The sequence below is a fragment of the Barbus barbus genome (genome assembly GCF_936440315.1).
Source record: "Barbus barbus genome assembly, chromosome: 43".
NCBI classification, from domain to species: domain Eukaryota; kingdom Metazoa; phylum Chordata; class Actinopteri; order Cypriniformes; family Cyprinidae; genus Barbus; species Barbus barbus.
In genome coordinates this window covers 26,529,721-26,549,253 of record NC_136721.1, presented here as the reverse complement: position 1 = coordinate 26,549,253, position 19,533 = coordinate 26,529,721, and the positions used below count along the sequence as shown (strand labels likewise).

The following is a 19,533-nucleotide window of genomic DNA, read 5'->3' as shown; positions in this document are numbered from 1 at the left end:
TATTAAGCTAAGTATTTTATTTTATTTTTTTCGATTTTGGCTTCCAAGGATTATAGCCGCATTTCTTCTAGCACAACTCCCTTCCCTTCATAGAGGCGCGGATTCGTTCCTCCGAACCAAAACTTAACATCTGAATCAGCTCAATCAGTGATTGTTATAAAATGCCGTCTTTACTGTTGCTACATTGCAGGACATATTTGATAGTAAAACGTTGAAAGTACAATCTGCACAAGTGATGCCAGGCTGAAATGTGTGTGCGCGCGTGTGCCTGCGCGGCGGCGTGCTCCAAAACGGACAAGCAAAGTACACTTTGAGCTTCGGGCGCGTCGAAATAAAAAATGCCAAAAAATACACACACAATGTGTCAAAATGGCCGGTTATGAGAGTCTTCACTTTTATGTTTTAAGTGGACGAGAACAGTTGGGAGAAAATCCGATGCGTGTCAGTATATTGTCTTAAAGTGTCAGACTGGAGCTTGAGCCATCAATGTTAATCAAAGAACAAAATGCAAAGAGAAAATCACCCACAGCTCTTAATCTGAACAACGTTATAGCTTTAATAAACATAAATCTATCAGTACATACAGTGAAAACTATGCAGTGCTCATTTACATTTGATTACTTTTGTAACTATTACTTACCTGAACATTAATATTAGTAGACCTTCATGGAAAAATGAAAGCACTGTTTATTTCATTTCGTTTGTGTGTTTGTTTTATTGTATTTGTCAGTTTGTTTTACTTTGTTTCTTTGTTCATGTTGTTACTGTATCTTATCTTATGTATATAAAACACTAAAAATACCTGCACACTGGTGCATTTACAAATTGATGAAGTGCAGGCATTTTTAGTGTTTTATATACATAAGATAAGATACTGTAAGAATATGAACAAAGAAACAAAGTAAAACAAAAAGTACCGATAAGAATACCGTTAAAGTACCGGATCGATAAGCAGTATCGGTAAGAGTAGTAATACCGTTAAAACCTTAACGATACCCATCCCTAGGAGCTGCTAAGGAGGAGAAGTTAGGGATAAAACAGCGATAATATCCCGCCAACCCCAAAAAAGCTCGTACCTGGGTCTTAGTGGTGGGCTGCGGAGCGGAGAGGATGGCCACCACTTTCTTCTCCTGAGGTTTTACCAAGCCCCGACCTACCTGGAAACCCAGGTACTTGGCTTCGAACAGGGCAAGGTGGCATTTCCGGGGGTTGGCGGTCAGTCCAGCCCGCCGCAGCTCTGTAAGCACACATAAAAACGGCCGGACATTTACTTTCACCTCGGCCCTTGGTGCCGCTTGGGGTGGTTCACGATGTCTCCTCGTGCGCTTTCCCAGGCGTGAAGACTTGTGGCGGTGCTCTCATGGGTTGGCAGGCCGGTCACACGCTGCTTTCTGGGGAGAGAAGAGAAGAAAGCCAGGCATTAGCTCCGGAGTCGTCAGGAGATCTCTCTCCCTGTCGTGCATGTCACCGCGGCTTTTGTAGCCGAAGATTAATTGGCCTCAGCTGTGACCGGCCGGCCGGTGATGATGGTGCGCAGGTGTTTCTCCTTCGTTTCCAGGGCGACGCTGACGAGCGCTCGGGACACGCGTCACTGTATGTATATGTATGCATGCATGTATGTATGTATGTATGTATATGTATGCATTGTATGATATGTTAATTATAAAGTGCTAATATAAGTAATAAATAATGTAATATTCTAATATGGTTATTATATTTATTTTATTGGCATATATAACAGTTATCTGTATACATTATAAAACACTTATGACAAGGTAATAATTAATTTATTATATTTTATATATTTAGTACATTTTATATGATCATCTCACATATGGAGCGGCTTTTTCTATAATGTATTTCTATAATAAAAATACATATCTGATATGACTTAATATATAATTATCATCAAACAAACAAAATACATATTCTCAAGGATTAAAGATTAAACTGAAAAAAAGATAAATGACTACACAACCATCATTTAGGTGGCGACATGCACTGAGCATGTAAATGACCATTGAACCAAAGAAGAAGAAAGAAACCGCATGGCACGCAGCGTCCGTTTCCATAGTGACTCGTCGATTCGTCGCTCTGTTGAGAATGTCTTGAGTCTTAACCAGCAACATACTCTGTGTTGAATGAACTTACTCCGGACGCGTTTTTGGAACCACATACCTCGAGTAAGCAAGATTTGGGGTTAATCAACCGAAAGTTCAGGGTTTAGCTGACGGTAAGTTAACTGTGCTTTCTGGAATACACCCCAGATCTGTCTGTGGAACACGTGACAGAGTCAAAGCGTTTCATTGGTTTGGACTACAAAGTCCAGAGTTCATAGCGCCTCAGAACGCGGAAGTGCCGTCGATCCGATCATAGTGGAATTGAGGCTGTTGAAAATGCGGTAAAACATCAAATTCACACATGTAATTGAATTTAGTTTTATTTTGTTTAATTGCGAACAGTCAGAAGGGTTCATCTCTGATATTTCCTGCTCGTGAATCCGTCCCGTTTGTTGTGTTGACGTTTTAGCTCATGCTGTCATGTTTTGGTTTAAACAATTACAAATAATTTATTGTACAGAAAACAAACGGTGTTAAAAGAAATAGGGTTTTAATGCAATGTATTAACGAAAATTGACAAACAGCTTTAAAGCGGTTTCTTTATACGATAAAAACAACAAAGTGGTTCATTTATTGATAGCATTTAATGTCTTTGCCAGTGATTATCTAGTTTCTTTCAAATATTTATATATCTGTATATCTCTGTGTAGCGTTTTTGAAGGGATAAAGTGTAGTTGGTCCAATACCAGCTTTCAAATATTTAAAAAGATGCCATAAAATCTTTGTAGTACTTTAAATTTTTCTTAGTCATTTTCATATCATGTGAGCAGTGATCCTCAGATGAATATGTTTATGATTATGATCTACTTGAGTCACTGTTAAAAGTGTCTGTTTCTCAGTATAAAGAATAACTGCACTGTGACTCTGGAACAAAGATGATGTGTGTGTGTGTGTGTGTGTGTGAGAGAGAGAGAGAGAGAGAAAGAGTGTGTGTGTGTGGTGTGCAAACACAGAGTCCATTCAGAAGAGCCGTTTAACAGAGACCGTGAACAGCATGTCAATCATGGGATTTAACCGTCTTCTCGTTTGAGATGTATTTTATTCTATTTGAGTATATTATGTGTTCAGAGTCTGTTCTATACTCCGATTACTCTTGAACGTGTGTGTGTGTGTGTGTGCGCAGGTGTCGGCGTGTGTGAGCGAGACATGGTGCCGGAACATGGGAAGCAGCAGAAACGCTCGTCGCAGCCGTTTAATAGCGAAGGTGACGCGGACGGATCGTTCGTGTTTGAGGCCAAAGAGGCCTGGAAGGATTTCCACAACTCCCTCAGGCAGTTTTACGAGAACGGAGAGCTGTGTGACGTCACTCTGAAGGTATCTGATGCAGTGAATATAGTCACACAGCAGCTTCTTCTGTTTCTAATTCTCTCCCTTTTGTTTTTCACTCGAGGTTGGGAACAGACTGATACCATGTCACAAACTGGTTCTGGCCTGCGTGGTGCCGTACTTTCGCGCCATGTTCCTCTCCGATATGGCCGAGGCCAAACAGGACTTGATTGAGATACGAGATTTTGATGCCGATGCTATCCAGGACCTGGTGCGCTTCGCGTACTCCTCGCGGCTAACACTGACGGTGGATAACGTCCAGCCGCTGCTGTACGCGGCGTGTATCCTGCAGGTGGAGCTGATCGCACGGGCCTGCTGTGAATACATGAAAGCACACTTCCACCCCTCCAACTGTCTGGCCGTCCGCACCTTTGCAGAGAGTCACAACAGGGTGGACCTGATGGACATGGCCGACCGCTACGCCTGTGAGCATTTCAGCGAAGTGGTGGAGTGCGAGGATTTCATCTGCGTCTCGCCGCAGCACCTCAAGACGCTGCTGGCCTCCAGTGACCTGAACATTCAGTCTGAGACGCAGGTGTACAACGCCGCCGTCAAATGGCTCAAAGCCAATCTGAAACACCACGACGTCTGGCTGGATCAGATCATGTCTCAGGTTAGCTGCTCAGGGCAGGCGTGGAAAGTGTGTTGGGGATCATTTTAACTCACACTTTTTAGTATCAGAATCAGAAAGAGCATTGCTGTCAGATATGTTTTCACATACGAGGAATTTGTTTTGCTTCCACAGCATAAGCAGAATGACAGTGACAAGATGCATATAATAGAAAGAATAAGTGAATAGGAAATAACAATATACAAAAAATAAATAAATGTATAAATAGTGCTGTGTTTTACACATTTACTGCCAAGTTAAGTGTTCATGAGATGGATTGCCTGAGGGAAGAGACTGTTCTTCTGTCTATGGCCGTCCTGGTGCTCAGTGCTCCGGCCGGACCGCAGCAGTTCAGAGAAGAAGTGTTCTGGGTCCAGAGTGATTTTACCAGCCCTTTTACTCACACTGGACGAGTGGGGAAGGTCTTGTAGTAAAAAAGAGAAGATGACCTCTTCTGAGGAAATTTGCCCGCTGAAATATCCTGCCAAATGTTGAAGTATGCTGTAGGATCCAGCTTCAGTTTGTGGCCAGCGAGTGGTGGCGCTGTACAGATCCAACATCACATTTCAGAAACAAGCTTGGATCCTTTTAAGCTCTTGTTAGCAAATGTATTCAAAAGCTGTTCTGATGGGCTTTTCTCACACAGGTGCGTCTTCCTCTGCTGTCGGTGGATTTCCTCACAGCCACTGTTGCCAAAGAGGAGATGATCAAGGCCAATTTGAACTGCAGAGACCTTTTGGACGAAGCTAGGAATTATCATTTGCACCTTAGTAACAAGAGCGTTCCTGACTTTGAGTATTCGATCCGTACGACTCCCCGCAAGCACACCGCAGGTCAGGAGATACAGCCGTGATTCTTCTGTCACTCTTGTGTTCCTCTGCTGTCTTTAACAAAGATCTCTTGACAGGTGTGTTGTTCTGCGTCGGAGGACGGGGCGGCTCCGGTGACCCCTTCCGCAGCATCGAGTGTTACTCCATCAGTAAAAACAGCTGGTTCTTCGGGCCTGAAATGAACAGCAGACGCAGACATGTGGGAGTGATTTCAGTAGCAGGTGAGAAAGAGATATGAAATGCAAATAAAACAACGATTAAAGGATAATTACAGAAGGGTTTTGAAGTAGGAATGCACCGATACCACTTTTTCCAGAACTAGGCTGATACTGAGTAACCTGTATTTTCATTGCATGTCATTTAAAAAAAATATTCGTAACAGAGTCCAAAAGAATGTTAAAAGTTAGTTGGCTTAGTTGATTTAGCGAACAGATATTTCCTTCAGTCATTTTCACACTTAATTATGCTCATTAAAATGTATTTTACTTTCACTGTTCTTATTTTTTGCTCTATGGTACAGCATCTTTACTTTAATAGCATTAGCGCTGCTCTTTACTGTAATCACAAGACGTTTTGCTGTAATAATGCAGGGAACAACCCCTTGTTGTTATCATCTTCTCCAAGTAAGAAGGGCATTTTCTCAGTAAGTTCAGTAAATGATGGGATCAGGGCTTCAGATCTGGGGAGAAGTGTTTCCCTCACATTGTGATATTTAGGACAAATCAGCAGAAAGTGTTTCTCGTCCTCTATTTGCTGTAGATCAGTGTCTACAGATCCTCTGCTCTCGCTCTGGCCATGTTTGTCTGTCTTCCTCTCTCTATTTCTAAATCATGCTTACTTCATCTGTATTTAGAGAGGATTTGTCTTTCTTTAAATGGTTTAATCAATAAATAATTATCAACTTTAGTGGTTCTGTTTAGGGTTAGAGTAGCATTGGAGTTTATTTTGAAGGTCAAAGTGTATTTTTAGAGATTCATCATGAGTGTCTTTTAGATTTTTGTCAAGTTCTTTACTAATGGTTTTGGGGTTGAAGCTGTAGTCAGCGAGGAGCTGGGTTTTATGGACTAGCTGAAGAGCGAGTGTGTTTAGAGGATGAGATTCTGCTGCGGTTTCATTGGCGAGGAGGGCTTTATATCGGATTGAATCAGGATCAGATTGATGGAGGTGATGCCAGAACTGAACACATCTCTTCTGGATCTCAATCTTCAGGGGGTATAAGCCTAATTCAGCTCTGCGGGCATCCTCTCTCTCTCTCTCTCTCTCACTCTCTCTCCCCTTACCATTAAGTAAATTGTGCTTTGGTTTACTCACTCGTTTTTGACATTTGAACAACAAACTGATGTCTGTGAGAAAGGGATATTCACTTGACAAGCTCGCACACATCAGCTATACACGCGTGAATATTGAATGTTTAACGCTGTAGTTTTTGTCGCTTATAACAGGCATTTGAAAACACGCATTTACCGTCTTCCCAAATTTGTAATGAGGATTGTTCATCACTGTTTTCTGCTGTAATAAAAGCTACATGTTGAGACTTCAATATCACTGTTGTATATAATTAAACGTTTTATTACAGTGAATAATTAAGACCTGTTTTCTGTAAATGTTTTCAATTGAGATCAATTAATATTAATGAGAGTAAACTAGTACAATATAAGACTCTTATAAATAATACGGTGCATATATCTTCTATTCATATAGACTAAACTCAAGAAAATATCAAGGTGTTGATTTGTCAATAGCAAACATCCCTAACCCAATTCTGGTTAAATAATTCTGTTAGAAAACAGATCAAATTTAGTTTTATTAGATTTTTAGTCCGTGTCGGACAAAGTAGTACGCAAGTAAAAGTTACAGTGAATACTGGAACCTCCTGCTTACAATAAATGACTCAAACATACTAATAAAAGTTCACTTTCATCATTTCAAAGGGAAAGTGTATGCTGTTGGAGGCCATGATGGCAACGAGCACCTCGGGAACATGGAGATGTTTGATCCACATACCAACAAATGGATGATGAAAGCATCCATGAACACAAAACGGTATGACAAATAGCAAGACAGAATGAGACAAAGCAAAACATGCACACCGAGTGAGAGATTCTCCTGCGTTTGTGTTGGTCAGGAGGGGGATTGCGCTGGCTGCTCACGGCGGACCCATCTACGCTATCGGCGGTCTGGATGATAACTCCTGCTTTAGTGACGTGGAGCGTTACGACATCGAGTCGGACCGCTGGAGCGCCGTGGCTCCTATGAACACACCCAGAGGAGGCGTGGGATCTGTGGCGCTGGGGGTATGAAAGCAAGACAGCCTCATCCTGAGTCACTTACACACCACTGTACACTAGGACTGCCCATCAGATATTAGCCATATCACTATGGCTGTAATGTTAAAGGTTTAACTTATAAAGACAATAAGCCAGTTTCACTTCATGATTGTGACCATGCATCTGTGAGCGATCTGTGACAGTGTTGAGGGCAGAATGTGTGTGTTTTCAGTGGGATAATCGGGAAGTAATCTGTTATTTGTGAGTGAAGCGTGTCAGAGGAATATCCACATGGCAGGAGTATACAGCTAAACCATATTACAGCTTTTGTGGCTAGTTAACATCATGTGTTCAGTTAAGAAGATATATTTCATGAGGTAGAAATAAAAAAAAAAAAAGAATAAACTGTGTTCTACACACTGGTGAATCCTTTCATTATAACTAGCAATGTGTAAATAAGAGATTCATTGAGCAATACAGACAACTTCTTTGATCATAACATATTTTAACTGTATCGTCTAGCCCGGCTGTACACAGTATTCACCAGCCCAGACAAGCTTTCACTTCTATTCTATTGCTTTGAGAGGGTAAATGACTTCTGATCCTGAGTGTCGGGGTTTGATTGTGTTGGTGTGGCGTCTTCATCAGGGCTATGTTTACGCGGTCGGGGGAAATGACGGCGTCGCGTCTCTGTCCAGCGTGGAGCGCTTCGACCCTCATCTGAACAAATGGACAGATGTGCGAGAGATGGGCCAGCGGCGTGCTGGAAACGGTGTCAGCGAACTCAACGGATGCCTCTACGTTGTTGGTAATGATCAGAATTTGTCCGTCTTCATAATTTAAGTGAAAACAAGCTCAGCTACGCTCTGCTGAGTGATATCTGTGCGCTTCATGTGCTTGTGTTTGTCTGAAGGTGGGTTTGACGATAATTCTCCTCTGAGCTCAGTGGAGCGCTTCGACCCCAGGACCAATCAGTGGGAGTATGTGGCGGAGTTGACCACGCCCAGGGGCGGAGTTGGCGTTGCCACGGTGATGGGGCGTGTCTTTGCAGTGGGGGGGCACAATGGAAACATCTACCTGAATACGGTGGAGGCCTTCGAGCCCCGGATGAACAGGTGAGATTTAACGGTGGAGTGTTTCTGAAGAGGACTGTTTGTGATTTCATTCAGATAGAATTAGTTTGTGTGTTTTTGCACCAGATGGGAGCTGGTGGGCTCTGTGTCTCACTGTCGGGCCGGGGCCGGAGTCGCCGTCTGTTCCACTCACATCAGTCAGATTCGAGACGTCGGCCAGGGCTCCAGTAACGTTGCTGACTGTATGTAGCCACATTGTCATAGTTTGACACACGACAACACTAACGCTTCTGCCTAAACACACCGAAAACCTGCATTCATCCGTGATGTGGCTCTGAATCAGGAGTCTGCTGTTGTATTTACTGAATCAACTCTTTTGTGTACTACATGTCAAGAGAAGTTTGTGTTTGCTTTGATTTTAAGTGGAAAGTTTTTTTTCTAGCTCATATGATCGCTGTGTCTGATGTTTGTGCTGATTTCTGCTGCCTCAACTGCTGAAAGTAATTTCTCTCTTAGACTGTAAGAAATCATCAGTACACCAGACTAGTGTTCAGAATCAGAATTTGAAGTTCATTCCTCTGAAAATCCATGACATGAGTTCAGTGAAGCGTTTCTGTGTTTGAAAGGCAGAATGACATCAGATGCTTATAAATGCACAAGGTTAAATATCACAGTTTTGTGACTTCAGGACACAAAGAACGATCAAAAGAGATTGTTCTGTAGCCAGGTGTTTGTTTGCGTGCGTACAATCAGGACATAATGAGAGATTCATGAGAGACTCATTTCTAACTTGAAGTGATAACGCTTCTGTTGTAAGCCACGTCTCATGAATGACTTCAGTAAGACTGTCTGAATGGAAGCCTGTATAAGATCTGGTTCTAGGTTTAGATTTGAGCAGAACAGTCTAGAGCGATGAGGATTGTGCTTCTGTTCTGCTTTTCACTGCCAAACATGAACGGCAAGCCGAGAAGCTTTTATATGTTGCTTTTGTCTGTTACAAATGTAAAGCTTTTCTGGCTTGAATGTATTGTGTTCGCTGGTTTACATGATTTAGATAAAAATAAATGAGAGTGCATTTTGAAACAGACCGGTTATACCATGAGGGAATGCATTGAGATTTTTTTAATAGAAAGTCTTGTGTATTTTCTTTTTCCAATGTGACTTGAGTCTTATTTGAAAATGACTTTGAATTCTGAATATGAAATATTTATTTTATGTAATGCATTTTTTTTGCATCTTAGATTTGGAAAACAGTCATATTGTTGCTTGTATTCAGCAATTATTGTTTGGACTCCAGTGATAAGATTATATTTGAGAACTGCTGTTGCAATGTTTTACATTATTCTGGTGTCAAAAGTTAACATGTTGCATTCAGTGATGTGAAACAACAATAAATATATTCGTGGAGTGATTTATTTAGTATGTGTGTAACTTTATTCTGTCCACAGATAGTTAGGTATCAATTGTAGCTTCTTCTTCTTCTTCTAGCTGCATTTCTGTACCTGCTGATTTAAATGCAGTATATTTGATAAATATTTATCTCAAACAAGAGTGACTTGTCTGAGGAGCGACACCTCTTAGCATATTTACCCATGTGTACATTGTAATGTTTCGCTCAATATCGGGGTATTTATTTCCTTCAGTTTTTTTCTTTTGTGACTTTTTTTTAAAAACCTTTGTAACAATTAAATAAAACACAGTTTCCTTTTCACTTTTCTCTGTTTTTAAAATCCTGGCTTTGGAAGAAGTAGGTTGGTAGTGCATTTCATGCCATTTGTTTGAATGAATAGAATAATCTGACGTGTATACATTACAACAATCTGTCCTCAACGGTAAACCGATTATCTAACATCAACCCATGTGTGCGGATTAATGGACAACGTTGAGTAATTTGTATTTGCTGCATTTTTGTTTACTGTCAATTTGGTAGCTATAAAATGGTTAAAGTAACACAAACGTGAAAGAGTTTATTCAAAATGTATTGTCCTAAAATATGTACTGTCATAAGGGTTTTGAAACAAGCTCTTTGGACTTTGAATTTTATTAGAAATCACAAAAGAAACAATTAACTGTGTACAGAGAGACTTTTGTTGTTGCTGTTATTTCACACCTGGATCCAGTTCTGTCGTCAGCATGAACACTTGTGCATTGGGTTCTGCACTTCATGTTATATTGTTATATCATATTGCAGCCATTTGCTAAAATCATTTAAGTTCATTTTTTTCCTCATTAAATGTACACACAGCACTCCATATTGACAGAAAAACACAGAATTGTTGACATTTTTGCAAATTAAAAAAGAAAAACTGAAATATCACATGGTCCTAAGTATTCAGACCCTTGCTCAGTATTTAGTAGAAGCACCCTTTTGATCTAATACAGCCATGAGTCTTTTTGGGAAAGATGCAACAAGTTTTTCACACCTGGATTTGGGGATCCTCTCCAGTTCTGTCAGGTTGGATGGTAAACGTTGGTGGACAGCCATTTTTAGGTCTCTCCAGAGATGCTCAATTGGGTTTAAGTCAGGGCTCTGGCTGGGCCATTCAAGAACAGTCAGGGAGTTGTTGTGAAGCCACTCCTTCGTTATTTTAGCTGTGTGCTTAGGGTCATTGTCTTGTTGGAAGGTAAACCTTCGGCCCAGTCTGAGGTCCTGAGCACTCTGGAGAAGGTTTTCGTCCAGGATATCCCTGTACTTGGCCGCATTCATCTTTCCCTCGATTGCAACCAGTCGTCCTGTCCCTGCAGCTGAAAAACACCCCCACAGCATGATGCTGCCACCACCATGCTTCACTGTTGGGACTGTATTGGACAGGTGATGAGCAGTGCCTGGTTTTCTCCACACATACCGCTTAGAATTAAGGCCAAAAAGTTCTATCTTGGTCTCATCAGACCAGAGAATCTTATTTCTCACCATCTTGGAGTCCTTCAAGTGTTTTTTTTGTGTCTTGCACTGAGGAGAGGCTTCCGTTGGCCACTCTGCCATAAAGCCCCGACTGGTGGAGGGCTGCAGTGATGGTTGACTTTCTACAACTTTCTCCCATCTCCCGACTGCATCTCTGGAGGTCAGCCACAGTGATCTTTGGGTTCTTCTTTACCTCTCTCACCAAGGCTCTTCTCCCCCGATAGCTCAGATTGGCCAGACGGCCAGCTCTAAGAAGGGTTCTGGTCGTCCCAAACTTCATCCATTTAAGGATTATGGAGGCCACTGTGCTCTTAGGAACCTTAAGTGCAGCAGAAATGTTTTTGTAACCTTGGCCAGATCTGTGCCTTGCCACAATTCTGTCTCTGAGCTCTTCAGGCAGTTCCTTTGACCTCATGATTCTCATTTGCTCTGACATGCACTGTGAGCTGTAAGGTCTTATATAGACAGGTGTGTGGCTTTCCTAATCAAGTCCAGTCAGTATAAATCAAACACAGCTGGACTCAAATGAAGGTGTAGAACCATCTCAAGGATGATCCGAAGAAATGGACAGCACCTGAGTTAAATATATGAGCGTCACAGCAAAGGGTCTGAATACTTAAGACCATGTGATATTTCCGTTTTTCTTTTTTAATAAATCTGCAAAAATGTCAACAATTCTGTGTTTTTCTGTCAATATGGGGTGCTGTGTGTACATTAATGAGGGAAATGGCTGCAATATAACAAAGAGTGAAAAATTGAAGGGGGTCTGAATACTTTCCGTACCCACTGTATAAGGTAAGTGGGAGAATGTGTTTGACCATGTTTTGGCCATTTTTTGCTAAATGTACAGATGTGTAAATACATTTTTAAAATTCAAGTAACATCTACTGTATCAGTAAACTTCAAATAATAATTTAATAAAATAAATTTGGCATTTTAGGTGTGAACTAATGCTGGTAGTTTAAAAAAAGCAGTGGGATGCAAAAGTGAGCCTTATTTGTGCTCCGTGTCTTTACTACAGTCATTTGACTGTACAATCAAGAAAAATGGAGAAAATTATGATTCTTTGGCAGAAGTTGATTTGAACCATTTGACACAAAGTCGTGGCCTAATGGTTAGAGCGTCGGACTTGTAATCCGAAGGTTGTGGGTTCGAGTCTCCGGCCGGCAGGGATTGTAGGTGGGGGGAGTGAATGTCCAGCGCTCTCTCCACCCTCAATACCACGACTGAGGTGCCCTTGAGCAAGGCACCGAACCCCCAACTGCTCCCCGTGCGCCGCAGCATAAAATGGCTGCCCACTGCTCCGGGTGTGTGTTCACAGTGTGTGTGTGTGTGTGTTCACTGCTGTGTGTGTGTGTGTGTGTGTTCACTGCTGTGTGTGTGCACGTTGGATGGGTTAAATGCAGAGCACGAATTCCGAGTATGGGTCACCATACTTGGCTGAATGTCACTTCAAGACACAAAAGCAGTCATCAGTAGCACAGGTATATTTGTAGCAATAGCCAACTATACATTGTATGGGTCAAAATCAATTTTTCTGATATGCTAAAAATCATTAGGATATTATGTAAAGATCATGTTCCATGAAGATATTTTGTAGAATTTCCTAACGTAAATATCAAAACTTCATTTTAGTAATATGCATTGCTAAGAACTTAATTTGAACAACTTTAAAGGAGATTTTCTCAATATTTAGATTTTTCTGGACCCTCAGATTCCAGATTTTCAAATAGTTGCATCTCAGCCAAATATTGTCCTATCATAAACCATACATCAATGTATAACAAATTCCTAACTGCACAAGTTAAAAACACTGTTATAAATCTGAATTTTGGGAGGGGCCCGAAAACTAACCATTAACATGAATAAATAACTTATAATTCAATAGCTGAATATTGTGAACACAAAACACTAAAGCTTCATATTTAAAGTTTTTTTTCAACTCCATTCAAACTTTGTTTTGTAAGCTCATTTCACTTTTAGGCATGCTCTCTGTTTGTTTGTTTGTATGTTTGTTTGTTTAACATCTATTTAATGATCTATATCAAGCAACAGTGACAGATCTAAAGTCCATGCAAACACTGTCCCAATCTGTGACATTTTGACCCTCTCTCCAGATTTTGTGGCTAGTTATCTCAGGGATCTGGTTGTACCCATTTGGATCGGTTTATCTGATAGGCTGCATGAAGGGAAGTTTGCGTGGAGTGATGGAGTAAGTCCGGTCTTATACACAAACTGGGCCGATAAAGAGCCAAACAACGTTGTTGGGGAGGTGAGGAATTACTGTTGTGTTGTAGATAGATAGATATGTATTTTTTAAAGAGAAAGCTAGTTGACCTGCAGAGGAGCTGATGCTGATCTCTGATGTCTTTCTCTCAGGAACACTGCACTTCAATCTCCCATAATCACCTGGTCACGGGCCGCTGGAACGATGAGAACTGTGACCACGAGCGAGGATGGGTGTGCTCTATGAAGAAATGTACTGACATCTTCACTTGTGTCTTCATTCTAAATGTAGTTATATAAACGCTCTAGAAACAGAGAATCACATGATAAGAGTTAATGTTACCAGTTACCAGAATTGTTTGACCTTTCAAAAGATAACCCTTAACTTTGAGATAGCTTGAAGTTTAACTCACCTCTAACCCGTTTTCTGCAGCGAGCAGCATTCCGGTCCCGCCGCCCACCAGCACCCCATGTCCGTCCGGATACATCACCTGGTACAGCAGCTGCTATAAGCTGGTGTCCGAGCCCAAGAGCTGGGAGGAGGCTCAGCAGGCCTGTGTTAAGGAGGGAGGGAACCTGGCCAGTGTGGACATGAGCTATGACCAGGCCTTCATCTCCGCAGCTGTGCAGCAGGGCAAGACGGATGCCTGGATCGGACTCCACCGGCTGGTACTTCAGCTCCGCCGGAGTTTAATGAGCTCACTAGCGTTACGCAGAACTCAAGCCTTGCTCTTTTCCTGCAGGCTGGTAATGACACGTACACATGGTCCGATGGCTGGCCGGTGTTCTTCACGCACTGGGGCCCGGGGGAGCCGACCGATCACGAGGGAGAAGGGTGCGTCAGCATGCATGCGCCCTCGCTTTTCATCCAGGGCACCTGGAACGACACGGCCTGTGCCGCCGTCAAGCCCTACATCTGCAAAATCACTAAAGGTAAAGCTGACCAAGCCACAGACGCACATCAAGCGCTTCATATCAGTTACATTAAATTACATTTAAATATAGCATTTTAGCAGACGCTTTTATCCAAACCGATAGAAGCAATCAAAACCAACAAAAGTGCTATGACAAGTCTTGGTTAGCCTAACATGGTACATGTAGCAAGGTTTTTTTTGTTGTTGTTTTTGTTTTACACACATATATATATCGTGCTGTCAAACGATGAATCGCATCCAAAATAAAAGTTTTTGTTTACATAATATATGTGTGTGTACTGTGTATATTTATTATGTATATATAAAGACACACACATACAGCATATATTTTTTAAATATTTACATTATATATTTATAATCTTATAAATTATATCATATATAAATATATTCAATATATAAACGTAACATATTTTTCTTAAATATATACATGCGTGTGTGTGTCTATATATATGTACATAATAAATATACACAGTACACACACATATATTATGTAAACAAAAACTTTTATTTTGGATGCGATTAATCGTTTGACAGCTCGATATCTAGATAGATAGATAGATAGATAGATAGATAGATAGATAGATAGATAGATAGACACACACACACAAAGAAAACAAGTAGATAGAATTGAAAAATAATATAGAAAGCTAGTGTTCAGTTTTTTTAAAAATTAATTGAGAGTGCAAGTGATAGAGGGTTTTTTTTTTAAAGAAAACAAATAGATAAAATAGGATTAGAATAGAGAGTGCTAGAGTTGGAGGGTCAAATAAAGATGGAACAGATGTGTTTTTAGCTGATTCTTGAAGATGGCTAAGGACTGCTGGGATTGAGTTGGGCAGGAGTGATGATTTAATGTAAAAATCTGTGAAAGTGATTTTGTGTCTCTTTGGGATTAACAATAATGCGTCGTTCACTTGCAGAACGCAAGCTTCTAGAGGCACATAAGTCTGAAGTAATGAATTAAAGTAAAGGGGAGCAGAGCCAGTGGTGGTTTTGTAGGTAAACATTAATTATTTACAAACGCCTGTCTCCAATCTCTCTGCAGAAAAGCCTCCAACGACGCCGGCTCCTGGAGACGGGAAGTGTTTGTGGGGCTGGCGGCCGTACGGACGTTACTGCTACATCGTATACGATGAAAAAATGGGTTACTCGTGGCCAACGGCGAGACACATCTGCCAAGAGGTGAACGGAGGCGAATTAGCCTCGATTCACAGCCGGGCCGAGGTGGAGTTCATCAGGAACATCAACTACACCAAGTACCACAACATCTGGATCGGCCTCACCAGAGGCGGCTCATGTACGCAGCTCATCCCTCGCTCCCTCATCCTTCATGTGACCTCTGACCCCATGTGCTGATCTTGTGCCCATTCTGATTGTAGATGAATGGGCCTGGACGGATCAGACGTCTCTGGACTTCACAAACTGGGCCCCTGGAGAACCCAATGAAGCGTTTCACGATGGCGATGTGGGGAAAGAGAACTGAGTGGAGATGTATCACGACGGCACGTGGAACGATAACAAGTGTCTGCAGAAGAGAGGCTTCGTGTGTCGACACCGGCAGTGTACGTTCACCTCATTCACACCCCTTTATTCAGTCAGACTCTCACACCGTATTCGAGCAAAAATTCGAGTTTATCGAGTTGAACAGCGAAGACGCTCCGGATCTAAAGCCTTCATACAGACACAGCTCATACTCAAACACACAACACACACACAGTTCAGAGTCACGCGACAGAAAAACGCATCTGGATAGCTAATTCCATGCCCTGATTCTAATAACACTTTCTCTTGTGTTCAGATTATGTGACCGATAATAATGGGCCCATCATCCCGACTGACCCGTCACCGAGTGAGTTCATGAACTGAGTGGTTTTTCCTGACACACGCTATAAGATATTGATGTGTTGTTGATGTGTTGAAGCTGTTGTTTGTGACGCAGTGGACAGCGGTCTGATTGTCGGAGCTGTTATCGGAGCCATCGTCTGCGCGGCGCTGATCCTGGCCGCGATGTACTACGTCTTTTTGTGTGAAGGGCGTAAAACCAGGAGATATCAGCTTCTTCAAACACGAAACCAAGAATACTGATGTGGTAAGTTTTGTGATCGAAGACTTGACAATTTGACGTCTCATTTTACCCTGTGTCTAACCTGAATGAGAGAAAGTTGCTTAATGTGTGTTTGATGCAAGTAAAAAAAATGTCTGCATTTAAACTTTTTTTTACAATCTGTTAACAGCCTGCGTTCACCAACCCGAACTTCGCTGACGCATGATAATATCTGACACATGAACCGCGGGAGATTCATCTGTTTCTGTACAGGCACTAAAGCACTGAAATATGTCAGCACTGAAACTGAATCATACAACCATCAGCCTACAGGCAGTTTTTTTTTACTTTTTTGTATTCTTGTTCACATTTTGTAAATTGTTTTTAAATATGCACAAATGCATTGTTGTGTTAATGTTTATTGTCTGTACAGTTGTTTCTTGAAATGAATGTAAAATAAATATATTTACTAAACGGCATTAGAAATTTTTCAAAACTTTGACATTGTGTTAAAGCATGTCTTTTGATTGGCAGCTGGTGGAGGTGGGGTTAAATCACCCAAACCACAGCATCTTTAATAAAGATTTCCAAAAACACTGACGCAATCAAAATTCATAAGACTCTGAACATACATGAGTTCACATGACACTGAAATCATCACCTGCTGCCCAACATCTGTGCCAGAGTTTAACAATTTGAGTTGATTTTCACTCAATTAATCAAATTTATTCCTGCAACAGAGCCTTGTACAACGACCATATCAGAATCAGCTTTATTCGCCAAGTGTGCGCAAACACACAAGGAATCTGTTGTGGTTTTTAAGAAGCACTTGGTACATACATGCATACATATCTGACATGAGAACAGAAACATTTAAATAAGACAACAATAGTAGTAATGTGTAAGAGTCTGGAACAGAAGATTTATGCACAGATTTGTGCCTCATTTACTCTATATATACAGCGGTTTACAAAAATATGCATATATATTTACAAAGTCCTAGGGAGAGTCAATAATTAGAGATGGGGAATGAATTACAGAACACAGGTAATAATTCCAGTGTTAGTTGTTTAGGCTGGAGATGGCATGGGGGAAAAAAATGTTTTTATGCCTAGATGTTCTAGTGCACAGAGATCTGTAGCGTCTGCCTGAGGGGAGAAGCGTAAACAGTTCGTTTCCAGGGTGAGAGGGGTCTGTGATGATGTTACCTGCCCGTTTCTTCACTCTGGAGTACAAGTCCTGAAGGCTGGGCAGGTGGACACCAATGATCCTTTCTGCTGACCTAACAGTCCCGCTGTTAAATATGCTTCTTATATCTTGATTTGTTGGCTGACCCAAACCATACAGTTATGGAAGAGCACAGGACCGACTCAATAACAGCAGAGTAAAGCTGTCATGTGCGCCTTTGGCAGGTTTAACTTTTTCAGTTGACGAAGATAGTACAATCTCTGCTGAGCCTTTTTCACGATGGAGTCAATGTGAGTATCCTACTTCAGGTCCTGGGAGATGGTGGCGCCCAGGAATCTGAATGACTCCACTGCAGTCACAGTGCTGTTCATGATGGTGAGTGGGGGGAGAGCAGGGGTGTTTCTCCTGAAGTCCACTATCATCTCTACAGTTTTGAGCGTGTTGAGCTCCAGGTTGTTGTGACTGCACCAGAGAGCCAGCTGCTCAACCTCCTGTCTGTAAGCAGACTCGTCACCGTCCTGAATGAGGCCGATGACTTCAGAAGTTTGACAGAGGGATCTTTAGAGGTGCAGTCGTTCGTGTAGAGAGAGAAGAGCAGTGGGGAGAGAACGCAGCCCTGAGAAGCTGATGGTGCAGGTCTTGGATGTGAGTTTTCCCAGACTCACTAATTGCTGTCTGTCTGTCTGTCAGGAAGCTGGTGATCCACTGACAGACGGAGGTGGGGACGGAGAGCTGAGACAGTTTATTCTGAAGGGTGTCCGTGATGATGGTGTTGAAGGTGAAGCTGAAGTCCACAAACAGGATCTTTGCATAAGTCCCTAGTTTGCCCAGATGCTGCAGGATGAAGTGCAGTCCCATGTTGACTGCATCATCCACAGACCTGTTTGCTCAGTAAGCAAACTGCATGGGGTCCAGCAAGGGACACACAGTCCTGTGATTTTTTATTTCTTGGGTACAGGGATGATGGTGGAGTGTTTGAAGCAGGAGGGGACTTCACACAGCTCCAGTGATCTGTTGAAGATCAATGTGAAGATGGATGATAGCTGGACAGCACAGGCTTTGAGACAGGCTGGAGAGACACCGTCTGGGCCTTTGGCATTCCTTATCTTCTGTTTCCTGAAGACTTTAGTTACATCTTCACAGATCTTGATTACAGCCTGAGAAACAGTAGGGAAAAGGGAGGGGAGGGTGTTGATGGCTGTGTTGTGAGACAATCAGAGTGGGTGTGGGGTGTCAGACCAGGCTTTTGCATTTCAAATCTTCAATAAAACTTGTTCAAGTCTTCAGCCAGTTGTTGATTGGCCTCGGTTCTGGGGGGGAGGGGTCTTGTAACTGGTGATGGCTTTCAGGCCTTTCCACACTGATGTAGAGTAGTTACTTGAAAGCTGTTTTTTTTTTTAGCTTTTCAGAGTAGTTTTTCTTTGCCACTCTTATCTCTCTATTCATTGTGTATTTGGCCTGTTTGTACAATGCTTTGTTCCCACTCCTGTGTGCATCCTCTTTTGCCAAGCTAAGCTGTTTTGAGTTTTGTACTGAACCAAGGTTTGTCGTTGTTAAATAAGTCCTGGTTGTTACACACGTCCTCACAGAAACCAATGTAGGACGTCACGGCGTCGGTGAGCTCATTCAGATCAGTAGCTGCAGCCTTAAAAACACTCCAATCAGTAAGTTCGAAGCAGGCCTGTAAATCCTGCTCTGCTTCAACAGTCCATCACTTTACAGTTTTTCTACAGGCTTAGCAGATTTAAGTTTCTGCCTGTAGGCTGGTAGAAGACGAACCAAACAGTGATCAGAGAGTCCCAGTGCTACACGGGGGACAGAGTGACATGCATCCTTTAAAACAGTGTAGCAATGGTCCAGTATATTGCTGTCCCTGGTAGGGCACATGATGTGTTGTCTGTAATTAAAATCACCGATAATGAAAGAGTCCGGGTAACACTGCTCTGTGTGAGTGATTTGGTCGGCTAACAGTCCTAGCGCTCACACTCACCAGAATAAAAGGAAAACTCATG

At 41.9% G+C, this 19,533-nt stretch overlaps 1 protein-coding gene across 3 annotated transcripts; it reads left to right on the top strand.

The window, feature by feature from the left end:
* The first annotated feature begins 2,027 nt into the window (after positions 1-2,027).
* klhl8 (kelch-like family member 8) lies at positions 2,028-9,936 on the top strand. Of its 3 annotated transcripts, none has more exons than XM_079405802.1 (10): positions 2,028-2,233; positions 3,244-3,434; positions 3,511-4,059; positions 4,703-4,889; positions 4,964-5,107; positions 6,818-6,929; positions 7,012-7,180; positions 7,802-7,961; positions 8,067-8,268; positions 8,353-9,936. In XM_079405802.1, the coding sequence occupies exons 2-10, from the start codon at positions 3,267-3,269 to the stop codon at positions 8,474-8,476; spliced, it is 1,815 nt and encodes a 604-aa protein (XP_079261928.1). In that variant the 5' UTR covers positions 2,028-2,233; positions 3,244-3,266; the 3' UTR covers positions 8,477-9,936. The 3 variants fall into 3 exon arrangements, with proteins under 3 accessions (XP_079261928.1, XP_079261926.1, XP_079261927.1); XM_079405800.1 differs by lacking the exon at positions 2,028-2,233 and adding an exon at positions 2,328-2,401; XM_079405801.1 differs by lacking the exon at positions 2,028-2,233 and adding an exon at positions 2,344-2,423.
* Positions 9,937-19,533: the final 9,597 nt, after the last annotated feature.

Coding starts and splice junctions, on each gene's coding strand:
- klhl8 (XM_079405802.1), top strand. CDS start 3,267: ATGGTGCCGGAACATGGGAAGCAGCAGAAACGCTCGTCGCAGCCGTTT. Junction 4,890..4,963: donor TCCCCGCAAGCACACCGCAG/GTCAGGAGATAC, acceptor ATCTCTTGACAG/GTGTGTTGTTCTGCGTCGGA. Junction 8,269..8,352: donor TTCGAGCCCCGGATGAACAG/GTGAGATTTAAC, acceptor TTTTTGCACCAG/ATGGGAGCTGGTGGGCTCTG.